This window comes from Crinia signifera, chromosome 4 (assembly GCF_055691185.1).
Source record: "Crinia signifera chromosome 4, ASM5569118v1, whole genome shotgun sequence".
Classification (NCBI taxonomy): Eukaryota; Metazoa; Chordata; class Amphibia; order Anura; family Myobatrachidae; genus Crinia; species Crinia signifera.
The window spans coordinates 181,337,134-181,361,490 of NC_139220.1; the positions used below are offsets into that span (position 1 = coordinate 181,337,134).

At 42.1% G+C, this 24,357-nt stretch overlaps 1 protein-coding gene across 1 annotated transcript; it reads right to left on the reverse strand.

Annotated features, from left to right (window-relative positions):
* Nucleotides 1-428: 428 nt before the first annotated feature.
* Nucleotides 429-23,405, reverse strand: SUV39H2 (SUV39H2 histone lysine methyltransferase). Its single transcript, XM_083183103.1, has 6 exons — nucleotides 23,248-23,405; nucleotides 7,720-7,865; nucleotides 5,308-5,979; nucleotides 1,622-1,768; nucleotides 1,216-1,345; nucleotides 429-806 (listed from the first exon to the last, which is right to left on the reverse strand). Exons 1-6 carry the CDS (start codon nucleotides 23,366-23,368, stop codon nucleotides 703-705), a joined length of 1,320 nt encoding a protein of 439 aa, XP_083039229.1. The 5' UTR covers nucleotides 23,369-23,405; the 3' UTR covers nucleotides 429-702.
* Nucleotides 23,406-24,357: the final 952 nt, after the last annotated feature.

Genomic DNA, 24,357 nt, shown 5'->3' on the forward strand with positions numbered 1-24,357 from the left:
TTGTTGAAACCGATGGGATAATTATCTCCAAGATTGATAAGAAGGCAAACCCCCCTGCAGTACAAAATGAAACATCAACTGAATGGCCTACTTCTCAGAGCCAGGGACACATTGGTAAAGGCAGAGCTGCATTACACACATATGTAGAACCTTTTGTCAAATAAATCCTCCTTCATAGTTTTCAGAAGCGAAAAAAAAAAAAATGGATTATACGTACTAGGGTCAACCCAATTGCAGGCAGTGTTCTTGGCCCCAAGAGTTAGTGCAGCTACCACCACACGTTACAGCAATACTGACATACAATTCTGGGTGAAGTCCAGGCTGCAAGACATGGTGTGGTTGCTGACTTTTTCACACCATTGTAACAGCAACTCACAACCTTCATCCACAATTAAATTTTATTGAGGTAAGAAATATTTAGTCACTGGTTTAGTCATTAATTTATTATGCCATTTGTTTCTTATGTGGATCAGAGTTTACGGTCTGTAAATTCAGATAAAATTGTAATTTGTAGACTGATTTAATTTTTTTTATGAAAATCTAGCCAACTGATGAACTCTTCAAAAATAAGGCATTACAATTTATTTAGCACAATATAAAAATACAACTGAAAATTCACGAAAATATACATTGTGTCCTTTTAAAATAAACCTTGTCACAGCATAGTAGAATATGTATGTCCATTTTTAAAATAAAGTTACGTTAAAGAAATCCTCTGCAAGTCGCAGCTCCACATCTGCAAGCGGTTCGTACTCTTTTCTTAGCTGGGCTCAACTCAATAGAATCCGTACTAAGGTCTCCAGAACCTGTAACAAAAGGGGGTAGATTTTTTTTTTATAAGGCAAACCAAACCTAAAATGTAGAGGTTTGACCAACACAATAATTAAAACATTTTAATACTCCAGTAAAACATCTACAGCCATTAGCCAATACCACTTGTTCATTGGTTGTATTTACTGTACCTTGAATGATCCAGTAAGCCAAATATGGCACATTAAGTACAGTTTCTACACTTCAGAGAATTTATTCATTGTAATAAGCGGATAGTATTTTGGCAATATACAGTGCTATAACAATGCATAATATTTTTTAAGGTTTTACCTCATTCACACCAGAAGCAAATTTACTGGGTTAAAGCTTAAAACTACAACTAGATAGTGCTGCAAAACAGAAATGCGTAAAAAAAAAAAAATTAGAAATAAAAAGCAATGTTACCTTTCATTTGGTAATCAAATGTAAGTTCCTCTCCAGCTTTGATTGGTCTAGTTGAAAACAATGCAATGCGAGGGAGACGCACATCCAAGTTATCTATGAAAACGTTGTACACTTGAAGATTGGGATCACACTAGAAAGCAAAAAAGAGGGCTCTTATCATAAGCATTAATGGCGCCATACTGTAAAATTCTTGTTCTAGCAACAGAAAAATGATAAAATAATAATATATAGATTCCTCAACATGTCATACATAAGTAAATAAAAAAGGGAATAGGGAATGGCTATATTGACGTGTTACACAATAAACAGCACAATGTACAAAAAATACACAAGTACAGATCATGCGTAACCTACAATAATGATTTCAAATGACCAATAGATTATTATATTATAAATATCTGCTTACACTGTGATTTACAAAGTGTGAAACATTCCCATATCGAGCAGCATCAACAGTAAACTCATCTGACTCGTAGTCTAAGTCAAAGAGATAAGTGATTCCGGTACTGTCATATTGGCGACCTCTTTTCTCTGCCTCTTCACTTGTTATTACCTGAAAGAAAGGACAACAGAAACAATTGAATTAACATTATTAGATTTTCTAATAATTTTCCTGCCAAAATTTTTTTTTTTTAATAAATATGAACTGAAAGCAAGGTTCTCTTCTATAAAATAAAAAAAGAAGAGGAGATGAGGCATAAATGCTGATGCCATAAATGCACAAACAAGCCTCATTTTCCCAAAAGGATGCTTATTTTACAATGTAATACCTCACACTTGGAATTGCAAGAAAGTGACCCAAATGCAAATGTTTATTTTCTTACATAACCAAGAAATATTGGGGCAGATGTATGAAAGGTCAGTAAGGGGAACAAGTAGAATCAGTGTACGTTATGTGCTGCTTCTCCCTCATGTATGAAGGAGCCAGCATTCATTAAATGACTACGTGCCCTTGTCCATATCAACGCAGCTATCTAAAAGATAGCAGGTCGATGTGCAGCACTGACTGTTCCACCTCCTGAAGCTATTTGTTTCAACAGCTGCAGGGTGGCAGATTTAAGTCCCGCACACACTAGACAAGAGTTTTAAAGATATTGCTCAGAAAGGGCCATTTAAGCAAAATCTTTTAAAATAATAATAATACATTTTTTTTTTTTTAGGAGCGCACACTCAATATTGTTAACATAATTGATGTGGCAAAGGTATATGAGGGTGCTGTATGAAGGACAGATGTTTTTAAGAGATTGCAAGTGGGTTAGAGGTGTATACACACACACATATATATATATATATATATATATATATATATATATATATATACACACACATACACACACACACACACTTATTATGATCACTAATAGGCTGCTATAGAATATTTTTTTGACATAGTCAGATAGCCCAATTTTCAACTGTTCTAAACACATGAAAAGCAAGGTTAATTAGGTGAAAAAATGTATTGTGCATTCCAATTAGAAAATGGGTTTTAACATACAAAAATTGAACACCTTATAGCATCTATTTGAATTCCCCACGTATGCTCAAGAAACAAAATAAAATATATTAATCTCTAAAATGGCAACATATTAAAGCTCAGATATTACTTATGGGGCCTACACATGTACCGATAAAGGACTATTTTCTAATTGGTCCTACACTTGTAGAGATAAAGGGCTATTTTCTAAGAGATCAGATTTAATTTGACTAGATCGCTTAGAAATTAAACACACATCACTGTGTGTGTAGGGCCCCTTAGACAAAGCTGGTAGCCCGCCCCCCCCCCCCCCCCCCAAAAAAATACAATGATAGTGACCTTTATGTCATTTAAATAATGGTTAAGTCCATGAAGTATCCGAAATCAAATGAAGACTCATTCTTCTTGCATTACTATTGTTAGCTTCTACCAGATCATATACATATCAATACACAACTTAAGGCCCATACACACTTGAAGATTTTCATTTCAAAAGACTTTGCCAAAATCTTTGATAGATATATCTTTCACCAAAGTAGTGCGTACACACTGAGCTATTGTCCCCAAAGAGCAAGAGATTTTCAAAAGGGCGAAAGACTTTGCTGAAAATCTTTCATTATAAATGGGCTGGGTTTGAATTCCAAGGGTTCCGACGTGGCAGCCCTCACCGCATCACCCGCCAGCCTCCCCCCCGTGGAGCCATGCAGCGCCGGCCGCATCACCCGCAGCCCCTTCCCTCCCTCGGAGCGATACTACGTGGAGCAACGCGGCACCCGCATCACACCCCCTTCCTCAGTGGAGCGAGTAGTGCCGGAGCGCCCCCCCGCCTGGGGCGCTACCTGGCCATATAATATATATATATTATAATATATATATTATATATAATAATATATATTATATATAATAATATATATTATATATAATAATATATATTATATATAATAATATATATTATATATAATAATATATATTATATATAATAATATATATTATATATAATAATATATATATATATATATATATATATATTTTATATTATATATAATAATAATATATTATATATATATATATATATATATATATATATATATATATATATATATATATATATATATATATATATATATATATATATATATATATATATATATATATATATATATATAATATTTGCTGCCTGTAAATTAATACATTGGTGGCAGTGGGCAGAAATATATAAACATTGGTGGTCAGTGTGTTTAGCTGGGCAGACAGCACTTCTGTGCTGTCTGCTCCGTGTTGTGCAGGGCGGGGGGCGGGGCCAGCCCGGTGTTTAAGCTGGCCGGGGAGCAGCAGCAGCAGCAGCAGCGCCAGCCGGCCAGAGGGAGAGCTGTGACAGGCGTGAGTATGACAGGCGAGGGGGCGAGGGGGCGGGCGGGGGGGCGGTCCGCCGGGCTGAAAGTGGTTAATCTTTCAGCCCGGCAGGCGTACACACATGGCGATGATGGATGAAAAACCATCCATCATCGCCTCATCTGCTGGTAAAACCAGCAGATGAACCACTTTCCTAGCGATGATGCGGGAGCGCGCATCATCGCTAGTGGGCAATCTCTGGGCCATACACACTAGGCGATTTTGAGCCGAAAATCGCTCAAAACGGCTGTTTTGAGCGATTTTCAGCTGAAAATCGTCAAGTGTGTATGGGCCTTTAAAGTGATTAAACTATTTTAAAATCATGGTTATTACAAGCCAATAGATATTGCAGCAAAACAGGTCTCCTAGTGCTGGTTATAGTGTATAATCCTTGCTAAGTGATACAATGTCCAAGGAAAAAGGAAAGCTAGAGTTTCAGTGTCCAATGTCCCCTAATACTCTTGGAGAAAAGGATTTCAATGGCAGCTATAGAAAAATACTGTTTATCCAATTGTGGGAAAACAAAACCATTACAGATATCCCAAAGCTGCCTCCAACTAGCATTTCCACTGTGTATTTTCTAGTAAATGTGCTTTTGTTTTCGCTGATAGAAAGAGAAAACATAAATAAATAAAGCAATGAAGGAGGACTTCATTGTTGGAATGGTCCAATCCGAAAGTGTGAAGGGGCAAACTCTTTTGATGTGGACCCCCATCAGAAAATCAAGCCAGTTTGATGAAACCGGTGTGCTCAAATGAGCCATTTAGAATTTCAAAATGTTTTGATCTAGAACTCCCTACAATACAACTACACAAACTAAACAATCTTCTACAAGGCCAACATGCATGCAGATTTCCCCAGATACAAAGATGTGCTCAACCAAGATCAGCAATTCAGACCTAGGTCAACAAGCCTTCAGCCCACCTCTCTACCACCTTGTTAATCCAAGCCATGGACAAGATATAAAAAAGAGGCCCCAGAAACCAAGGAAATGTAAAGAAGCCCACAACCTTCTGGTCTAAGGTACCCGTAAAAAGTTTCTGCACTTGAATGTGAACAGCAATTATAGGAACCCTACACATGCTGTCTGTCTCTACTTTTTTTATGGGGAAATACCAAATAATTGGAGTATAACAGATGATAAAAATAAAAGCATTCACAACAAACAAATCTGACTTCATGTATATAACATAATGACACATCTGGAAAGTGATTGCAATGCATACCTCACCAACATATTCCATGACAAAGCTGTGCCTCTTGATTTTCTGGAGTGTTTTAACTCCCCAGCCACGTCCATTGCATGTCCTAAAGATGCATAATGAGTAGGGGGGCCCTTTCTGTACCACACGATTGGGGCAATCCGAATCGCATTTACATCTAGAGTTGCATTCATAAATAGGCCGTCCAGGTTGAATCTTAATTTGTTTGTGTTCATTGTAAGCAAAAAGAACCCCTGCCTCCTCAGGGCAACAATTACCTGTAAAGCAATCTTTACATTCACAGCCAACAACGGCTTCACCCAAAGTAATAACTCCGGGAGAGGCTTTGTAATCATTAATGTAATAGAAGTCTCTGGGAGGACCCTCAAGATCCACTTCGTTTTCTACAAATAGCATTCCATTATGGGATTTTTTCCTATTGAGATCTTCCTCCCAACACTTAAGTAAAATTCGTTGCTTAGCCTTTTTGACAATATAGTCAACAACCGAACAGTCCAAAGATTTAATGCTATCCTTTAGCACACTTTCTTTACCAGGCTTCAGTTCAGACAAGTACTTGTAGAGATCACTGTAAAAGTGCTTCAAAAGTGTTGGACATTTAAGGTTTTGTTTGGGCTCCCATGTATTATTTGACTCTGGCCATCCTTTCCATTTCACAAGGAAGTATTCTGCACCCTTTAAATACACAAAAAAAAAACAACATAAAAGATATCCACCACAATATATTATAATTACCGTTGTAATAAATACTTTGGTTGAAAAAATGGTTATACACAATTCAACAGAATATATATAGCAAAATGTTCAAGACAGGGTAGCGATTAGATAAAGAAAAAAAAAACAATGGGTGTTTGGTGTACAGCATTTCAGACAGAACAAAAAAAAGAACCAGCAAGCTTCGCTGACTAATAATGTGTTGTTGTCAAATATGGACAGCACAATAACAATTTACTTTTAGCTCAACTACAGTATATACTATAGCGAGTACTCCTAACGTAGCCATCAGGTTAACATAAGCTAGTGTGAAAGCAAAAATACAGCATTTAGAATATATAAGCAGACGCAAAATAATAATGACAAAGGCAGAAAGCGTCAGAGAAGGTAATCAGACATGCAGCGGTAGAAGCGGAGGAGAAAATGGCCCAGTCAGTAGGTAAAAAGGAGCAAAAAAACTTTTTCAGGTATAATTGGAAAGGAGAAAAAGACAGAAAGATAATACGACTCCAAAAAAAAAGGGGGGGTCAATTCAATACAGTGCAGTGAATAGCGCAGGGAGGAACCTCCTGGAGCTATTCTAATCAGCACACTGCTAACTAGCGGATTTCTGCTTGCACCCCTGAGGTACTAGCAGAAATATAAAAAAAAGATAGGGCAGCAATTCTGTTTTGTGCCCTAGCGACGCGTAAACAGCATCACAAGACAGAAAATGTTGGTTCTTGCAACTAAACACCTGTGAGAATCAGCCTTCTCTGACTTAGCAGTGTGCGCCAATTAGAATGGCTCCGGAAATCCCTCCCGGCACTATTCACAGTGCTGAGAATTGAATCTACCACAGAGAGTAGGCCAAAGCCAACAAGGCAATTGCAACTCATCTTCGTAATTATTTTTGCATGGGTGATCATGCCAAACAAATCGTATTTATTTTTAGACTTGGTGACAAACAATAGATGGAGGGGCTGTATGTAGACTTTAGTGACATGGTCCTACATCACAGATTACTAAATAAATTAAAAAATGTGCATTTGGAGTCTAAGCACTGTAACAATGCAATAAGGAAGGCATGTCAGGTGCTTGGTTGCATAGGGAAAGGAATCCATATCAGAAAAAAGTAATAATGCATGTACAGCCTCATCAGAAATACGGTGTTCAGTTCTGGAGGCCATATCTTCAGAAGGATACAAATGCATTAAAGGCAGTACAAAAAAAAGGGCAACAAAAATGGTGCAAGATCTACAACGCAAAACTTACAGAGAAAGACTAAAAGATCTTAATATTTAAAGTTTGGAGCAGAGAAGGGAAAGGAAGACATCAAAGAAACTTACAAATATATCAAGGTTTTTAACAACGAGAGAAAAATTCTTCAAAGGAGAAGTAATATTAAACACAAAAACATGCACCAAAACTAGAGGAAGGTAAGTTCAAAGAAAACTTAAGGAAAAAGGACTTCACAGAATGGGTAGTGGATAGGTGGAATAGCCTCCCATCAGAGGTGGTAGAGGCTAAAACAGTAGAGCAATCTAAACATGCTTAGCTTATGAATATGAATAGTCTTACAAAGAACTAAGGACCGAATAAGGCGGAAGTCACCAAAAAGGTAAAAAATGGTCAGACTTTATGGGCTAAGTGGCTCCTATCTGCTGTCAATTTCTATGACAGTTACAATGTCAACATTCTCAGAATGCAGATATTATATACCTTTTGAATTTTATGGTCACAGAGATATTCCACTTCATAATTATTTAGATTCCTCCTGGTTATTCCAATACATTTGCAGATAAGGGACTCTTTCCGACATAATTCTTGAAGAGTCTCATTAGAGGCAAGGCATGGGACACACCAAACTGTGGGAGGGGGATAAAGCTTAGTGTTTGCATTGCATTTTCCATACAGTTCTAACATAAAAAAAAAAAAAAAAAAAAATCACAATTCTAGGGCTAGAGAAATAGATTTGATGTATTAGATTTGATGTAAATGTACAATTAGTTTGGGTACTTGTGTAGTTTCACGGCACCACTAGATCGCATGCAATTTACTATCCATTTCATTACCTCACTATCCACTAGGGTGTGGAGTTGATTTTAAATAGTGTGGCGAGCGCAGAGATATCGCATGCGATCTAGTGGCGCAGTGAAACTACACAAGTACCTTAGTTTGTTGCACAGAATGGGAGCCATTTACCAAAGATGGGATGCGGTCATCTATTAGAATGAACTTAGGTCTACAGTCATTAGGTCGACCCCACTAGGTCGACTGGCAGGAAGGTCGACTTGACTTAAGGTCGACATGGGCCAAGGTCGACATGACTTAAGGTCGAATTTGCATAAAGGTCGACATGAGGAAGGTCGACATGGGTTTTTCACTGTTTTTTGAGCCGACATGTGCCGACAGTCGGTATTTCATGCCCTACCATCCACTAGGGCGTGGTGGGAGAATAAAATAGTGTGCCGAGCGCAGCAAGGCACCGTGCCCGAAGCATCGCGAGCGAAGCGAGGGTCCGATTCTCATTGCCAACTGTGTCCATGTCGACTGTGTCGACATTCGGATAAAAAACCAGTGAAAAACCCATGTCGACCTTATGACCAGTCGACCTTCCTCATGTCGACCTTTATGCAAATTCGACCTTAAGTCATGTCGACATTGGCACATGTCGACCTTAAGTCAGGTCGACCTTCCTGCCAGTCGACCTAGTGGGGTCGACCTAATGACTGTAGACCTAAATGCAGTCTGACGAATGATCCCATTCCCCAAAGATATGCAGGAGAAAAAAACAGGCATTTAATTTGTTAATCCAAGGAGTACATGCAAATAATGTGTGGATCATATATGTTATACATCTACTATGATCTGATCGCAGTACAAATTTGTTCTCAAAATGGGCAAAACCATGTGCACTGCAGGTGGGGCAGATGTAACATGTGCAGAGAGAGATACATTTGGGCAGGGTGTGTTGAAACTGAAATCTAAATTGCAGTGTAAAAATAATGCACCCAGTATTTATCCTGCACAGAAAAAAAAAAAAAAAAAACTCACATAAATCTAACTCTCTCTATACATGTTACATCTGACCCTCCTGCAGTGCACATGGTTTTGCCCATTTTGAGAACAAATTTGTACTGCAACCAGATAAGGGCCAATGAGTGTATCCAGGGATATCGGTAGTGGTGAGAACCTGGGGGTTACCAGCATGTGATAATGCATACACGGTTGCTCATGCCAGCATTAAAAAGCCACAGAAGGATTAGGGGCTGCCCTTGTCTGTACATGTAGAACAAAGGTGAACTATGTCAACAGTCCGCGGGATCGTGCATCGTTAATACAATGCATACACACTAGACCATACAGACTAGTCCAAACTGTGGCCCTCCAGCTGTTGTGAAACTACATATCCCAGCATGCCTTGCCATAGTTTTAGCATTCTCTAAAAACTGTGGCAAGGCATGATGGAACTTTCAGTTTCACAACAGCTGGAGGGCCATAGTTTGGACATGCCTGAACTAGACAATATCGTTAGCTATTGCCTAGTGTGTACACTCCTGAGTAGCTAATTATATTATGCACCTTGCCTTAATGACTGGAGGAGCATGTTTGTTACATGATTCATTAGTATTCACTCTGGGATTATTAAGGGAAGGGTGAGAACTGGAACAATGTAAAAAAAGGAAAAGTATTAATGTGTGTAATGCTGTGTACACACGGTACAATCCAGCATGAGATTTTGACTATATAGTCAAAATCGCATGCAGATCGCATGATGATCGCACAGGTTTTTTACCTTGCGATCCCGATGCGCGCTCCCGTGACAGCACAAATCGAAACCCTGATAGACAGGGCACCAATGACTATAGAGTGCAAATCGAATGTAGATAGCATGAATTGTATGTAAAAAGTACAGAGTTAGCAAAGATTGTATAGCAGTCAGTCGAATAGCAAGGGAATCTCGCCGTGTGTACACACCATAAGGTGATTTTTAGATTTTACGCAAGTTTAAAAAACTGGGGAGTGGTCAGACTTTTCCCTTTGTAAAATATTTACATTTAAATATATGTTCTTCACTTATTACAAAAATTGAAAAAAAAAACGAGTTTAGTTAATTTAAGATAAAAACCATGCAAAATTATATATGCAACATGTAGAACCCTAACCTGCAGGTACATTCAGCACTGGAAGCAAACATAGATGAGGAATCCTAAAGGTGCCAACACACTAAGATTTTTTAAATTATATGGCCATTTCCGACCAATCAGAATGACCAATCGTTGAAATATTTTGCCATGTGTAAATGTGATGCGGGTGCTCATGGGTTGTTCATCGAGCCTGCTCATCCCTTAAGCAGGCAGAAAGATAAACAACCAGTCATGCAGGATCATGGCCACAAAATTCCTTCTGTAGGCATGATGAACGAAGCGGCCATGTACCAGCTCCGGCGAGAGAGAGACCAGCAGTAGGCAGGAGATTTCAAATGAACAGGCTGGCTGCTGATTGACTGAGAGCTGCAAATGGTGGGGTGCAGAACGGCAGACCCAAAACACCCCTGATCATGGCCACACTAAGTAAACGATCAGGGTTTTCCATGTGGTCTGTTTTATCGCCTAAGTCAGTTAGGTCCGTTTTAAGAGCCACAATTGCGGTACGTACTTCAAATTGCACTGCATGTACAGGTTTTCTTGTCTCTTGGATTTCACAGAAGAGGGAGTGTAAGTCTTTTCGTTTCAGATGGGAGTGGTCAGAGTCTTCCGAATCAGAAATGTCTGGATGTGACGGTACAGAACTGTCTGAAGGTTTATCAGATGAGAAAGCAAAGTCTTTTTGTAATTTTTAGGCCTAGTGCTTGAATAGAGAGAGATACAATAAGACATTTGCTAGGTGTAGTTAGGTAAACCACGTAGTAGAGAAGCAGAGGTACGATGATGGCATCAGAGATGTTTCATAGTCAGAAAGTCTTGAAACTCAGGGTAGTTCCCTTTTCAAGTCACATTTCAAGGGAAAGAGGGCAGTCTCTCCAGTAATCATAATGACTGGCATCAGATCCCAGGGGCTTCACAAGGATGTTTAAATAGGCCAAGTAGCTGGAGAAGCGTCAAATATGGCCATTGCTGCAGTACGAGCCAGGGGTAATGGTGTCCACCACAACCGTTCACGAACCCCCCACAAGAGCTCCCCCACTCAGGTAGGTCCGTGGGGGTCCTCACCTGCGATCCATATGGTTAGATAGGTTTTGGAGGGACCCGGGTCACTGCAATGAACGCTTTCAGGTCTCTAGAGCTCAGTGTTGGGCAGACTCTTGTACAGGACTCAATGGGGTCAGAGTGCCAATGCAGGGGTCCCAACACACCCTGCAGAGGGAAGGGGACCAGGAGATAGACTTCTCAGAAATCTCCAGTGGGATAGCAGTTGCTAGAGGGAGCAGGCAAGATTGCTACTCTAGTCCCAGGGGACACCTCCTTCGGGGCTTGTAGGTGTTGATAACTGCCGCCATCTGTCTCCTGGAGCCCGGGCGCAGAGTGCCCATCGGAATTGAGACCTCGGTCCCACGTCGGAGTTAGGCCGCAGTCTGCTGGAGGACAGCCAGCAGTCACCCGCAGCATGGTGGGGATGTGGCAGAGCCGGAGTGGCCAGGGGAGTTGGGCAGCTGGTCCGGGTGCCGGAGGTATTACTGCTTTGGCAACACACAGTCCGGGAGGGGAGAGCGGCTCTTGGATGTACTGCAGGCCGCAACCCGCAGGAAGTTGCTAGGACCTTCCCCGGCTCCGCGACCGATACAGCAGGTTCCCGGGATTGTCTGGTGAAGTTGAGGTCACTACAAGGGGGTCCGGCCGGGCGCAGGGAGAATGTATTGCCCCCGTCAGGGTTTTCAAAGGACATTGGATAGCAGATATCTATCTGTGTGTGGGCACCTTTATACTCCCACGCTGCACATACATGGTTCTAATAAAAATTTCCATCATTCACACTTCCAGCTTTAAATTTGGATTTGTAAGCCCTTCTCTTTTGTAGTGCTGAAATCTTTCAACATCCTAGACCATCTCAAATAAAAAGTCTTGAAATGCAATTTGCCCAACTGTTTCATCTTCAGTAATTTAAGATCCTACTTGGCTATTCATAACCTCACTCTGCATCCGAGCTAAAGGCCTGATTCAGACCTAGTTGTAGTTTTGCAAAATTTCACCAAACTGCAACTCCCTGCGTGGGAGGGGGGCTGCCTGGCACAGGGCGAGGCCCTCCGCTTTCTGGGTCTCGCCCCACAATGTGCCTCTAACCTCATCTACATTGTGATGGCAACGGTCTTAGTCAAATTTCAACAGACTGAGATTACTAATATTCCTTAGCCTCTCTCAGATTTTATATAGGAAATTCAAAAATTATCCACATTCCAGATACCTTAAATCTTCTATTGCTCTGATCAATGCTTTTGATGTGTCTGCGGTGCAAGAAAAAATGGCTGCCGGCCCCCCCCCCCCCCCCCCCTCCCTGTAATTTGCATAAAAGAACAGTATGCAGTTATTCAATTTTTTGTGGTCTTGGGATCTAACTGGTGCCTATATTTATGGAAGACTTTGTACAAAGTATGGAGAAAGTGTTTTGTAGCAAAGGAGGTGTGTATGAATGGCTGCAGACTTTTGCAGGTCACACAAGTGTAAGCCATAAAGAAGGAGCCAGAAGCTGGACCATAGGGGTTATTCTGGTTGATTCACTCGGATGCGAATTCGCATCCTTGCGAGTCGACAAGATTCCACCTTGTGAATGGCAGTACGTTGGCCCACAATTCGCAAGGCATATACGTTCGTGAATGGATGTTTTACATGAACATCCATTCGCAGCCTGTGGGGAAAGACCCACATCATTCGATGGTCACTGACCATCGAATATCGTGGAACATGCACGCATATCTAAGATTTCTCAGAGCAACCTTAGATGTGCATGCACATTCTGACTGAAGAGGGCGGGACATCCGGTAAGGTCAGCTGCCCGCCCCATTAGCATGAGAACACCCATGAAACTCTGAGCATTCATATATGCAAATGAGACGCCTTATGCCTCCATCCGCAAGGTTGGGTGCGTGCATCCAGGGAACAGTTTGTTCGCCGTGGGCACACACCCAGAATCTGCACATGCAAAACATTGCCCCCGTACAAACGCATACTGCCTTCCACACGGACCTGAATAAGGTCCCATCACTGATTAAAACACTGAGCAGGCACATGAATTGAGTCTGCTGGATAAGCTATCGTCTGTTTGGTCCCCTGAAAGAATCCCTAATAGGATGAAGATTTATGTCCGATGAAGGAGGTGAAGACAGCAGTGCATTCTTGGCTCACAGCTCAGCGTAAAACATTTTTTAATAAACGAATACAAAAGGTTTGACAGATGGACAAAGTGTATTGAAAAGCAGGGAGATTATGTTGAAAAATAGTCTTTTCTGAAAGTTGCTAAAAATAAATTCTTCAGCCAGAATGCAGATAATTTTTGACACACCCTTGTATACCCAACCAATCACCAACGGCACGGTCTCTTCTCTCATCACCGCCTGAGACTTCTTCCCACCCTGCCCATCAGTACTAGGGATGGCCATCGTTGCCTTCTATGGCAAAAGTGCAACTGGCCATGCATAGTGTATAACTATGCAATGGATTACCATAAATGTTTTTACATATCGATGGTCATCTATTTGCTGTGAAAGATTGGCCTGTGGGCCAATCAAAATATAGGGCGGGGCTATGCTGTGTCCCGGCCCCTTGATGAAAAAAATAAAAACAAATTAATTTAAGTTCGACATCGATGGTGGGAAACCATCTGGTTCTCCTCCATCGATGTCAAAACTATTCGACATCGGCCATAAACCATCGATGATTAGCCATTCCTAATCAGTGCCCCTGTACAAAAATTTAAATCTAGCACTGCAAGGGGGCTTTTCCCAACTGCCAAATCAAATAATTCAGGGATAGAGGGGTTTAAAAGCAATTGAGCACTCTGCCAACAGCTGCCTGTCCTTGGGATCCACAATTTTCTTTTTCACTAATGGTGTGTACATATGGTGAGATTCCCTTGCTATTTGACTGCTATACAATCTTTGCTAACTGTACTTTTTACATACAATTCATGCTATCTACATTCGATTTGCACTATATAGTCATTGCTGCCCTGTCTATCTGGGTTTCGATTTGTCCTGTCACGGGAGCGCAAGGAAAAAACCTGTGCTATCTGCATGCGATTTTGACTATATAGTCAAAATCTCATGCTGGATTGTACCATGTGTACACAGCATAAGCGGGGTGGTGTGCAGGAGAAATTTGCCAGGGTAGCCTCCGGTTTAAAAGTTCCCAAACACCAGGTCACACTCAGGTTGAAGCTGGGTCCAAAAACCCATTTTGAAAGACAAGGGGTATAATAAATGTGTTATTGCCTTTTTATGGCAAACTTAAATGTTTTCATTAAGTATTAATGAAGTTTAAAGCATGTCCCTACACACCACCACTGTATTTCACATAGGGTAATACTATCGTTGGCATTAAACTAATGGTGTGTACACACGGGCCGATATGGCTTCCGATGTTGACAATATAGTCAACATCGGAAGCCATATTGCATGCAAATCACATGCTTTTTTAAGGTTTGCGAGCCCGATGCGTGCTCCCGTGTGAGCGCAAATAGGCAGCCAGATAGAGAGGGCAGCCAAGACTATATAGTGCAGATCTGCACTATATAGTGTAAATTGTGTCCCTCCATGCGGGATGCGGTCATCTATTAGAATGAACTTAGGTCTACAGTCATTAGGTCGACCCCACTAGGTCGACTGGCAGGAAGGTCGACCTGACTTAAGGTCGACATGGGCCAAGGTCGACATGACTTAAGGTCGAATTTGCATAAAGGTCGACATGAGGAAGGTCGACTGGTCATAAGGTCGACATGGGTTTTTCACTGTTTTTTGAGCCGACATGTGCCGACAGGCGGTATTTCATGCCCTACCATCCACTAGGGCGTGGTGGGAGAATAAAATAGTGTGCCGAGCGCAGCGAGGCACCGTGCCCGAAGCATTGCGAGCGATGCGAGGGTCCGATTCTCATTGCCAACTGTGTCCATGTCGACTGTGTCGACATTCGGATCAAAAAACAGTGAAAAACCCATGTCGACCTTATGACCAGTCGACCTTCCTCATGTCAACCTTTATGCAAATTCGACCTTAAGTCATGTCGACCGTGCCCGAAGCATTGCGAGCGAAGCGAGCGATGCGAGGGTCCGATTCTCATTGCCAACTGTGTCCATGTCGACTGTGTCGACATTCGGATCAAAAAACAGTGAAAAACCCATGTCGACCTTATGACCAGTCGACCTTCCTCATGTCAACCTTTATGCAAATTCGACCTTAAGTCATGTCGACCTTGGCCCATGTCGACCTTAAGTCAGGTCGACCTTCATGCCAGTCGACCTAGTGGGGTCGACCTAATGACTGTAGACCTAAATGCAGTCTGACGAATGATCCCATTCCCTCCATGCTTGCCGTGTGATGCGAGTCCCGATGCGATCTGATCGCATCGGGACTCGCATAGCACGGCAATCGCCCCCGTGTGTACACACCATGACTCATTTTGGGGCCCTATGCACTAAGCTTCAAAAGTGAGAAAATAGAGTGATAAACAAGCAACAAATCAGCTCCTAACTTCCATGTCACAGGCTGTACTTGAAAAAATGTACAAGCAGCGAAAGAAACAAGAATTCCTACAAGGGGCACTCTGGACTGACATATGCAAATTTCATCAGCATATATTCCATATATTATGTTTCCAGTGTCCCAAGAAAATGTTAAAACTTAACTTTTATTTATTCTACTGTTAAGAACTGTGAAATATTAAAATAAAGTGAAAAAAAGGTGCATTGAAGTGATCAAAAATAATTAAAATAGAGCTGTCCGTCTTCAATGTGTCTTAGATCTTTGGGTCAAATGACTTATTGGCTCTGTTGCTGTACCGCGAAAGAGACAGGAATCAGTTATAATTATCCCTTTAATGGTATGGAGTCTCTCAGATTAATTACTATGTGGTAGAGACTCTTTATCACTCTGTGTGTTAAATGACAGTAATGCTGGCCACACATCAGACCAACTTTCCTCCAACCAACCAACTAGTTGGTTGGATGGAATAAAAACCAGGAACTGGATAGGAGCAAATGTAATTTGTAATTAAGTCATTTGTTTCTCAAATCTGAGAATAGACAACAATTGTCACTCAGACAATGTACTATAGTTAGGCCTATTTTATTTAAACTATTTCACTGAATGTTTTTGTCCATTCCTCCTGAGTTTGTGAGCAAATTGCTTATTGGCATTTGCCCTAATACAGTACCAGATTTTCGGTCCAACCAACTAGTTGGATGGTTGGAGGAAAGTTGGTCTGATGTGTGGCCAGCATTAGTCTCTATAGTGTGGTCCCCTGTCGGTCACTAGGTACCTTATAACTGCTCAGTCCTTATGATATACTGTGGAGTGAGTTAGATGTAATTATGGGTTAAATTGCCCTTTTATGTTAACACATCTCCTCAGTATATAGTTGAATGTTCACCTGATGGTATTACCAGATAAATGTATGGCACCTTTAATTAGCAGTGTAAATACCTGCAATTTCTCACTGAGAATTATTTTATATATAAATATGTGCCATATATCAGGGTTGGGTGTTGGGAACTGAGAAGATGGTCCTTAGTTAACGATGGCTGTTCTCCACACTCCACTGGGAATCAGTGGTTACTGAAATTGATATCATAATAAGAGGTAGATTATTTGTAGGTCCTCTATCAATTATAAAGTGGGTTGACGGAAGTATCTTTATTGCAATATCGAATTGATACAATATGTATCAGAGCGTCCACATAGTAATATCCTCTGGTGAGTATGTAGCAATAATTTAGCAGTATAAATACCTGCAGTTTTTCACTGGACATTAGTTTTATAGTCACATATGCTACTCATCAGGGTTAGATGTTGGGATTGAGAGGAGTACCCCATTATAATAACTGATTGCTACAGTACATGTTTGAACATCCACCTACTTTTTATCTAGTCAGTTTTAGCAATTATAATTAGCGGTATGAATACCCGCAGTTGCTCACTGACAGTGGGTTTTATGGTCAGGTGCACCAATTACCAGATAGGTGGATGTAGGTGGTAATAATATCAATTCTGTATGTGTTATATTCACAGTTTATCACAGGAAATTTCTGGCCATGTATTAGTAACCATAATTAGCGGTACAAATATCCGCAATTTTTTCAGACCAGGTGGTATAAATTAAGATACTGTTATGTTCAGCATGTACTGTTAATAATTTATCACAGAAAGAATGCTAATCATGTTTGTTATGTCACTTTAATAGATTCATTTACCATGCCTATGCAGTAATCGAGCACTGTGGTTTAATTGTTTCTACTAGATGGCTGTGCTGTCCTGATCAATTAGTTGTTGTCAGGAGTATCACACAGTCCACAAATATAGCCCCTTCACAGAATAAGTATCGAACAATAATTTCTGATATAGTCACACTGTTTGTGACTTATTAAGGGTCATTTGCCACATTGTGCTAATATGTATCCATTTACTGCATTCCGGATCGCTCACAAAATATCTGCTATGTAGCATCAGCGCTTCCCTCTATTGCGGGCTGGTACACATAATTTTTTAAAACATGAAAGCAGTTAGTTCAAAACTATACAGACAATTCCATAATAGTTTTAATTGACGGCGGGCCATGTGTAGTGAACCCGCTGTTTACACATAATATAGTCTGTGTAGTATTAACAGGCGCGGTACAGCGCAGATAGCCTTTTATTCACAGCGTGTGCTGTAACACATTTCTACGGCGGACAGACTCTAACAGGGTGGGTCGGTCACATACAACATCAGTGCCGTGTCCCCCCTGTGTACTCCCCCCTGTGGGGGGACACGGCACTGATGTTGTATGTGACCGACCCACCCTGTTAGAGTCTGTCCGCCGTAGAAATGTGTTACAGCACACGCTGTGAATAAAAGGCTATCTGCGCTGTACCGCGCCTGTTAATACTACACAGACTATATTATGTGTAAACAGCGGGTTCACTACACGTGGCCCGCCGTCAATTAAAACTATTATGGAATTGTCTGTATAGTTTTGAACTAACTGCTTTCATGTTTTAAAAAATTATATGTGTACCAGCCCGCAATAGAGGGAAGCGCTGATGCTACATAGCAGATATTTTGTGAGCGATCCGGAATGCAGTAAATGGATACATATTAGCACAATGTGGCAAATGACCCTTAATAAGTCACAAACAGTGTGACTATATCAGAAATTATTGTTCGTTACTTATTCTGTGAAGGGGCTATATTTGTGGACTGTGTGATACTCCTGACAACAACTAATTGATCAGGACAGCACAGCCATCTAGTAGAAACAATTAAACCACAGTGCTCGATTACTGCATAGGCATGGTAAATGAATCTATTAAAGTGACATAACAAACATGATTAGCATTCTTTCTGTGATAAATTATTAACAGTACATGCTGAACATAACAGTATCTTAATTTATACCACCTGGTCTGAAAAAATTGCGGATATTTGTACCGCTAATTATGGTTACTAATACATGGCCAGAAATTTCCTGTGATAAACTGTGAATATAACACATACAGAATTGATATTATTACCACCTACATCCACCTATCTGGTAATTGGTGCACCTGACCATAAAACCCACTGTCAGTGAGCAACTGCGGGTATTCATACCGCTAATTATAATTGCTAAAACTGACTAGATAAAAAGTAGGTGGATGTTCAAACATGTACTGTAGCAATCAGTTATTATAATGGGGTACTCCTCTCAATCCCAACATCTAACCCTGATGAGTAGCATATGTGACTATAAAACTAATGTCCAGTGAAAAACTGCAGGTATTTATACTGCTAAATTATTGCTACATACTCACCAGAGGATATTACTATGTGGACGCTCTGATACATATTGTATCAATTCGATATTGCAATAAAGATACTTCCGTCAACCCACTTTATAATTGATAGAGGACCTACAAATAATCTACCTCTTATTATGATATCAATTTCAGTAACCACTGATTCCCAGTGGAGTGTGGAGAACAGCCATCGTTAACTAAGGACCATCTTCTCAGTTCCCAACACCCAACCCTGATATATGGCACATATTTATATATAAAATAATTCTCAGTGAGAAATTGCAGGTATTTACACTGCTAATTAAAGGTGCCATACATTTATCTGGTAATACCATCAGGTGAACATTCAACTATATACTGAGGAGATGTGTTAACATAAAAGGGCAATTTAACCCATAATTACATCTAACTCACTCCACAGTATATCATAAGGACTGAGCAGTTATAAGGTACCTAGTGACCGACAGGGGACCACACTATAGAGACTAATGCTGGCCACACATCAGACCAACTTTCCTCCAACCATCCAACTAGTTGGTTGGACCGAAAATCTGGTACTGTATTAGGGCAAATGCCAATAAGCAATTTGCTCACAAACTCAGGAGGAATGGACAAAAACATTCAGTGAAATAGTTTAAATAAAATAGGCCTAACTATAGTAGTAGTAGTACGTTTATTTTACAAAGTACGTTTATAGTACATTGTCTGAGTGACAATTGTTGTCTATTCTCAGATTTGAGAAACAAATGACTTAATTACAAATTACATTTGCTCCTATCCAGTTCCTGGTTTTTATTCCATCCAACCAACTAGTTGGTTGGTTGGAGGAAAGTTGGTCTGATGTGTGGCCAGCATTACTGTCATTTAACACACAGAGTGATAAAGAGTCTCTACCACATAGTAATTAATCTGAGAGACTCCATACCATTAAAGGGATAATTATAACTGATTCCTGTCTCTTTCGCGGTACAGCAACAGAGCCAATAAGTCATTTGACCCAAAGATCTAAGACACATTGAAGACGGACAGCTCTATTTTAATTATTTTTGATCACTTCAATGCACCTTTTTTTCACTTTATTTTAATATTTCACAGTTCTTAACAGTAGAATAAATAAAAGTTAAGTTTTAACATTTTCTTGGGACACTGGAAACATAATATATGGAATATATGCTGATGAAATTTGCATATGTCAGTCCAGAGTGCCCCTTGTAGGAATTCTTGTTTCTTTCGCTGCTTGTACATTTATACCAATTCCTGGGAAGCACCTCCCTATATATTAATACCCGAATTTTGGATGATAGAATTAATAGGGTGACTGACTAAAACATATATGATTGTGCGGATTAAACTCTCTCGCTCTCTGTACTTGAAAAAATGGCAGACAGGAGCGGATTGGTTGATTATCACTTTGAAGCTCAAGGGCCCCTTACACTTGTGAGATTTTGTCAGATTTGACCTAATTCAGGTGGATTGGGTAAATTTTTCTGACAAAATCTTATGTGCCTGATGTGCAGGCCCAGATTTACCACTAGGCCTGTGAGGCACGGGCCTAGGGGCGACACATATTATGGGCGGCAGCAGGTGAACATCGGCTTGGACTGGCTGCATCGATCTAGCAATTCAGCCAGGAGCCGTCAGCAGTGGGAGCAGAAGCTGCGGAAGCAGTGTGTGCATGAGGGGGGGAGCTGCGGCGGCTGGGTTAAAGTGTCTCATATGCTCAGCGCTATACCCAGGGGGGAGGCAGGGAGAGAGGAGGTGCACCAGTGAGGGAGTCGGACCCGCGGCCACAGCATCATCAAATCAGCTCACTGAAGGGTGATGAGACTCTCATCACCCTTCATCAGTAACATTGGACATAGCAGCGGGGCAGCTCGCTCACCCCAAACATGAGAGGCGCCAGCACAGAAGGCAGATACGGCGCTAGAGAATGCAGTGCAGGGAGGCAGTGGCAATGTGCTGAACAGAAGCTCTCCCCACTCTGCTGCCCCGCTGCTGTGTCCATTGTTACTAATACTGCCAGCTGCCACTTATCAGACTTTGGCAGCGGCAGGATGAAGTGCAGAGCCGCCCTCCTCCATGCTGGCCGCGGACCTGGCATCTGAATAGAGTACAGTGCCGGGGCCTTCGCACGCAGGTCTATCCCCAATAGTATGTAATAGTGAAACATCCTTGTTGAGTGACAGACAGGCCACCCACGCAGACAAGGAGTCTTCACGGCGCTCATGTTGTACTTTGAATCTCCCGGCGCAGCGATTGCAGTACAATGTGGAGTCTCGAGAGCAGAGCTGGGATATAGCCAGTAAGTTTTGAGGGATGAAGGTTAGATTGGCCATTATGTGTGGGGACTTTGCGGCTGCTTACAAGAGATGGAGAGCTCGAGAGTGTGAAGTTTCTATGATGGTGGCTGGAACTGGCGCAATTACCAGTTGCAGGTGCCTCTAGCAAAGGGCAGACACCTGTGCTCCGGTTTTGACCCATACACCAGACACCTCCAGTGCCACTACTGTGACCTATGTACAGCCCATTATTGCCTTCCCCCTCTGAGATTGACATGCTCCCCATTATTGACTGCCCTCTGTGAGTAAGTACAGTGACATATGCAAGCTATTATAGGAAGGGGTCATCTTAATGACCATGTTAGAAAATGTTTGGAAAATGGAAGCTGCAGCAGCCTGGGCCAAGGCAGATGATCTCCCTTTCCATCAAGTCTGCACCCTCCTCCAGTGTCTCATATATACCCCTTTCACATCGCAAATGCCGGGTCCATCCCAGGACCGACCCGGCATTTGCAATTATTAGCCCCCACAGCAACCCGGTAATAAGCTGGACAGAGCTTCATGGGGGAGGAGGTAGTGTTTGGATGCTGCCTCCTCCCTATAGTGTGAACAGGACCCAGGTCGCCCAACCCAGGTTCCCCGTTTACACTGCCCAGCAACCCGGGTCCGACTCAGTATTAACCCTTCTTTTATTCCAGGTCTGAATAACGTGTTGCTGGACCTGTGTTTTTTCTAAATATACCATATATACTCGAGTATAAGCCTACTTTTTCAGAACATTTTTTATGCTAAAAAAGTCCCCCCTCGGCTTATACTCGAGTGAGGGTCCCACTTGACTCAATACATTTTCCCAGTTTTTTGTTGTAAAATTAGGTGCCTCGGCTTATATTCGGGTCGACTTATACTTGAGTATATACGGTATATATGTGTATCTACAGTATATCTAGATATATATATATTATGGGGGGGGGGGGCAAAAATGGTGTGCCTAGGGGCGGCCTGACCCCTAAGTTCGCCCCTGCTGATGTGTAGGACCCAATGCACAATCCCGTGCCATTGGGTATAACCAAGAGATTGATCCTCCTGCACATAGGATAAATCTCGAGTCAATCAGGTCCAACTTGTTGGACAAGTGTTAGGGGGCCTTTAGTGTATGGCCCTCACACCACTGGACTGTCAGTTTATGAAGCAGGAACTGGAGGTAGATGCATGAAGTAGTGAAAAGGGAGAAGTGAGCCAGTAGAGAATTTGCCTATGGCAACCAATCAGCACTGAAGTAACGTCTATAATTTGCATACTATAAAATTATACAGAGCAGCTGATTGGGTGCAATGGGCAACTTATCCTCCCTTATCACTGCTTCGTACATCTGCCCAAGACCCTACCAAGGCTAATAAGGGCACAGCATAAGAGTCCTCTGAGCAGGGATCATTACGAATAGGCTGTGGGGATTGTTAGAATGCCATGGTAGCCGGCTGCCTATACAGCACTTTTTATAGATGTATTCCAGATGTCAAAGTAATTCACACAGGTAATGTAAGTGACCCCCGCCAGTGCTGCCACCCACATGGGGCACATACTACACGAGCCGCCCCGGCGCCAGTGCACTGCCCTGCAGAGAATGGGCAGTATGTAATACACCTCCAGTTACTGGGGCATGCTGGCTGGGTCTCCTAGCTCATCAACAGCTGGAGAGTCGCAGGCAGCCTGACCGTGCTCAGCCGTGGTCACCCCCAGCTCCCCGTATGTACGTGCGGCTTCTACAGCCAATTTCCCCAGGAACTTTTACATTTGTAAAAACACCCGAAAACATTATACACCGGACGTTGGATAAACAAGCAACGCTTATCAGCCAGTGAGACCGAGCCACCCTGCAGAGGGCGCGGGACACGGGCAGCCCGGCCACACACCGGCACCCAGCGGGCGACTACAGCGAGGAGGAGGCAGCTGCTGCAACAGAAATTTGTATCCCGCGCGCCTGTGTCATCGGCAGCAGCGCGAGACTCACCTCCACGCGCCGCGGCCATCTTGTCCCCCCGCCAATCAAATCTTCTTCTCGTGACGTCACGACTCCGCTCTCTTCTCCGCCTCGGCCAATCTCCAAGCGCTATAACCGCCCGCCAACACATCACGCCCAAACCCGTCACCCGGGGCTGGCGCTGCGGGAGGGGCGTGTGACTTTCCCCCCACCACTAATAGCTTTTGCCGCCAACATGCCCGGTTCCTACTTCCTATTCCTAGTACAGAACTGGAAAGTGGAAACATTATTTCTCACCCGGCACTAAATGACCCTGGAAGAAAAAAATGTCAGCTACGCAGTTAACAAAAAAAATAAAATATATATATATATATTTTGTATACCTACATACACATACATTATTACACCTAAAGCTCCCTTTTCAAGACACTGACTGACAGTCCTTAATTTGCTACTATGCAATATATTTTTAAACAATATTGTTATATTGTTAATGACGATATTGTATATCGTCTGTAGGGCACATTAATTAAGATTGGTGGATAAAGTGGCTGGTACTTTATCACTGGTCATTCAGCCCCCAAATGTCAAGTTACATACTGGTTTTAAAAAAAATGGCAGGTGGTACTGATTTGCCAATTATAAAGTCCAAGCCACATTATTAATTCACTGATCTTAATAAATCTGCCCGCCCCTGTATCATTAACTATATGCACTCCCACATGTTAACAACCCCCTGTCCGCTGAACATGCAGTCAAATCTGAGTATAATGTCAATGACTGCATATTCAGTCGGGGCTGGGTGACCAGTGGAGTAGAGAGAGAGGGGGTGTGGGTATTTTTTACCCTCCATCAGATCGGGACTGACCCACAACCCCACTTCCCTTTTGTAGAGAGCTGGGCAGTGGGAGAGAGAGGACAGGCTGCCACTGCCACACAGCCTCTGTCCCCAGCCCAGCACACATTGCTCCAGTGGCGTAACTATAGCACGTCAGCCCCCGCCACCGCGGGGGGGCGCTGTGCATGTGGGGGCGCCGGGGGCTGCGGTGCTATAGTTAAACCCCCCCTCAATCCCCCGCAGACTTACCTATCGCGCTGGTCCCGGCGGCTCCATCTTCTGCTGAGGACCACCACAAAATG

Coding starts and splice junctions, on each gene's coding strand:
- SUV39H2 (XM_083183103.1), bottom strand. CDS start 23,368: ATGTGTTGGCGGGCGGTTATAGCGCTTGGAGATTGGCCGAGGCGGAGA. Junction 1,346..1,621: donor CACACTTTGTAAATCACAGT/GTAAGCAGATAT, acceptor TTTGCTTTCTAG/TGTGATCCCAATCTTCAAGT. Junction 807..1,215: donor ATTTGATTACCAAATGAAAG/GTAACATTGCTT, acceptor CTTTTGTTACAG/GTTCTGGAGACCTTAGTACG.